This window comes from Sesamum indicum, linkage group LG8 (assembly GCF_000512975.1).
Source record: "Sesamum indicum cultivar Zhongzhi No. 13 linkage group LG8, S_indicum_v1.0, whole genome shotgun sequence".
NCBI lineage: Eukaryota > Viridiplantae > Streptophyta > Magnoliopsida > Lamiales > Pedaliaceae > Sesamum > Sesamum indicum.
The window spans coordinates 3,421,053-3,423,918 of NC_026152.1; the positions used below are offsets into that span (position 1 = coordinate 3,421,053).

At 39.3% G+C, this 2,866-nt stretch overlaps 1 protein-coding gene across 1 annotated transcript; it reads right to left on the reverse strand.

The window, feature by feature from the left end:
* LOC105167648 (myb-related protein 306-like) lies at nt 392–2,537 on the reverse strand. The gene is made up of 4 exons (XM_011087441.2): nt 2,257–2,537; nt 1,999–2,128; nt 1,177–1,453; nt 392–1,094 (listed from the first exon to the last, which is right to left on the reverse strand). The coding sequence occupies exons 1-4, from the start codon at nt 2,387–2,389 to the stop codon at nt 495–497; spliced, it is 1,140 nt and encodes a 379-aa protein (XP_011085743.1). The 5' UTR covers nt 2,390–2,537; the 3' UTR covers nt 392–494.

Sequence of the window (2,866 nt, forward strand, 5' to 3'; positions counted from 1 at the left end):
ATAATTTATTCAAATTCAATCAATCCCGCTTTAAATTAAAATTTTCCTTCTTTGTAACATACACATTGGGGTTTTGATTGATTACTGGATTATGACAATGAACAAAAGGTGGTCATTTTTTATTTATCACAAGAAATGTTCTCATCCTAAATTAAAAATAAAAATATATAAATAAAATGTGAGATGCGACATTCATTTATAGTAAAAAATCATACTGTTTTGATTTAGTTGTTGATCGTTACATGACTTTTTTTTAATTATAATATGGGAAATATTTTTATAGAATGATTATAATCGTTTTTTATTAATTAATAGGTTTGGGTGAGTTAGATATTCTAAAGTGTTTTATAAGAAATTATAATATTTAATTTAAAAAATAAGACGTTAGAAATTTATAAGAATAGTACGGAAATTGTGATAAATATGTAATGACTCAAATTCTTCTTATACTCTTTTTTTTTCCCAGTCATTAGTCCACCGTTAACGTCAAATATTCAAAATATGGGTGAACCAGAAGGCGAAGAATTCACCAAATTAAGGATGCTATTCCAATAATTCTTGTTATCTTCATTGTAATCACTGCCGCCACCACTTCCGCTGCCGTTGTCATCGGACTCTCCGCCGTCGTCCGAGAGATGCCGGTCGGTGCTCAGCAAAAGGTCCGTAAACTTTTCGACGAAATTCCCACAAGGAACATGCTCGGAAGTACTACTCCTGATTGATTCCGTTGCCAATACTGATGTGAACGGGAACGAACTCCTAATCCCGTTTCTTTGTTCCGGCAAATACTTCCAGTACTCTTCTTCCCTTTCTTCTTTCGTGACTCCGCCGTCGACGTCACATGAGTTTCCGGCGAACGCGGCGGAGGAGTTCTCTCGCACTCCTACTCCCGCGGCGGAGCTGAGTGTCGAAGTCGATGATTCCAGCTCGCCGGCGACTCCCCTCATTGAGAGACCAGAATTCACAGCCCCCGCTTCGCTTGTCTGCCCCCAAACGCCAGTACTGGTCCATGCCTTGAGCACGTCGAGGCACCGCCCCGGGCCAACGGGCTTGTGAATCGGGCTCGAAGTGGAGGCGAATTCCGGGCTCTGAGCCTGTTCAGCGTAAAATATTAAGCTTGTTGCGTTTCTGCAGAAATCAATCAGGTCAGGACAAAGTGTATCAACACACAGGTACCTGAAAGGAATTGACAGAGCCAGCACCGGAGCTTAGCTTGGACTGTCTGGCCAATCTGGCTTCGGCCTCGAGGCGGGCGCTCTCCCACTGAGCTATGTGGCTGAGATTGGCGGCGTTCTTGGACTGGCCATCGCCGGATAATAGGGTATCGTTCTTGGGCCTGTGAGTTACGGGGTCGATGCCCATTTTAGCTAATCTCTTCTTGAGATGGGTGTTCCAGTAATTCTTGATTTCGTTGTCTGTTCTTTTAGGCAAATGAGTGGCTATAGCCGACCACCTGAGAAGAAGACAATCAACGAGAAAATATCGATCACTGCAAGAAGAGAAGAAACACCCTTGTTTCCATCTACCCAATACTGCTAAAAACAAGATCAAGGAACAAGAATCCACCACTTTTTTCTGTGTAAAAGTTAAATATTGGCAGGCCAAATTGTTTTTGAAATTCAGGTCAGATTCGGCAATTTGTGAGAGTAACTGCTGCTACTAATCAGCCTGACAGGACCGGGATATATAGCAGAAAAAGCTGTGGATGGATGAAAGTAAAAAAGATAACATTGCAACTAGCTACTACTGCATCTAAATCTTGAATATTCGATGTACAGAATTTAGTTCATCCCTGCAACTCTCATTATCAGAAGCTGGAAACATTTGTCACATTACTGTAGAGTTTCTTGCTCATATATATCATACCCTCAAATCTCCAGAAAAGAAGATAGACACAGATTTTACTCGATCTCCAAGATCAGTGAGGGGGGAAATATGGCCTATCAGACACTGAGAAAACATGACTCAGTTGGAGTTGAAAAATCTCTGAAGATTTACCTGTTTCCAAGAAGGGCATGGAGCTGAATGATGGTTTGTTCTTCTTGAAAACTGAACTTGCCTCTTTTGATATCAGGTCTCAAATAGTTAGTCCATCTCAACCTGCAACTCTTCCCACATCTCTGGAGCCCTACATATATACATAAACCCCAAAAACAAGCTATAAACTTTACTCTACTGAAAAAGTCGACGGATTGGACTGGATTGGATTACATCAATGTGCATGGTGCAAAAGCCAGGGTGAAAAAGGCGGCTCACCAGCTTTGGGAGGCAAAGCTCTCCAGCTTCCATGGCCGTATTGTTGTATATAAGCTAAGAGCTTCTCATCTTCTTCAGGTGTCCATGGCCCTTTCTTCACCCCGATTTTATCGCAGCATGGAGATCGACCCATTGCTCAAATGAGTTCGGACAGAAAAATTGGATGAATATGAATTCTTGGAGTTGTGGGAAAGAAGAAATCGTGAATGTGAAAACGGAGTGAGTGAGGGGAATATATCGTACATAAGTAGAGAGATGGGAGAAAGAATTCTTTAAGGTGTGTTTGGCTGTGCTCTTTGAAAATGATTTTTTTCTTAAATGGAGCTCGAAATATTTTAATAATAAAACTTTTATAATTTATGTTCAAAATTAGAAATTGTTGAAATTTTAAAGAATTTTAGTAATCAGTTTATAACATACTATAAATATTTTGAAAATTTTATAATTCACTCAAGAGTCTCTTAATACATTTTAGGATAAATTAGGCAACCTCTTTCAGGTTCGGTATAATTACGAATATTCCCTTGTCATTTGAAAAATTATAAATAATTTTTTAATTTTAATGATCGTCTAATAACTAGTCAATCCATTAATTTCTGTCAGTTTTTTA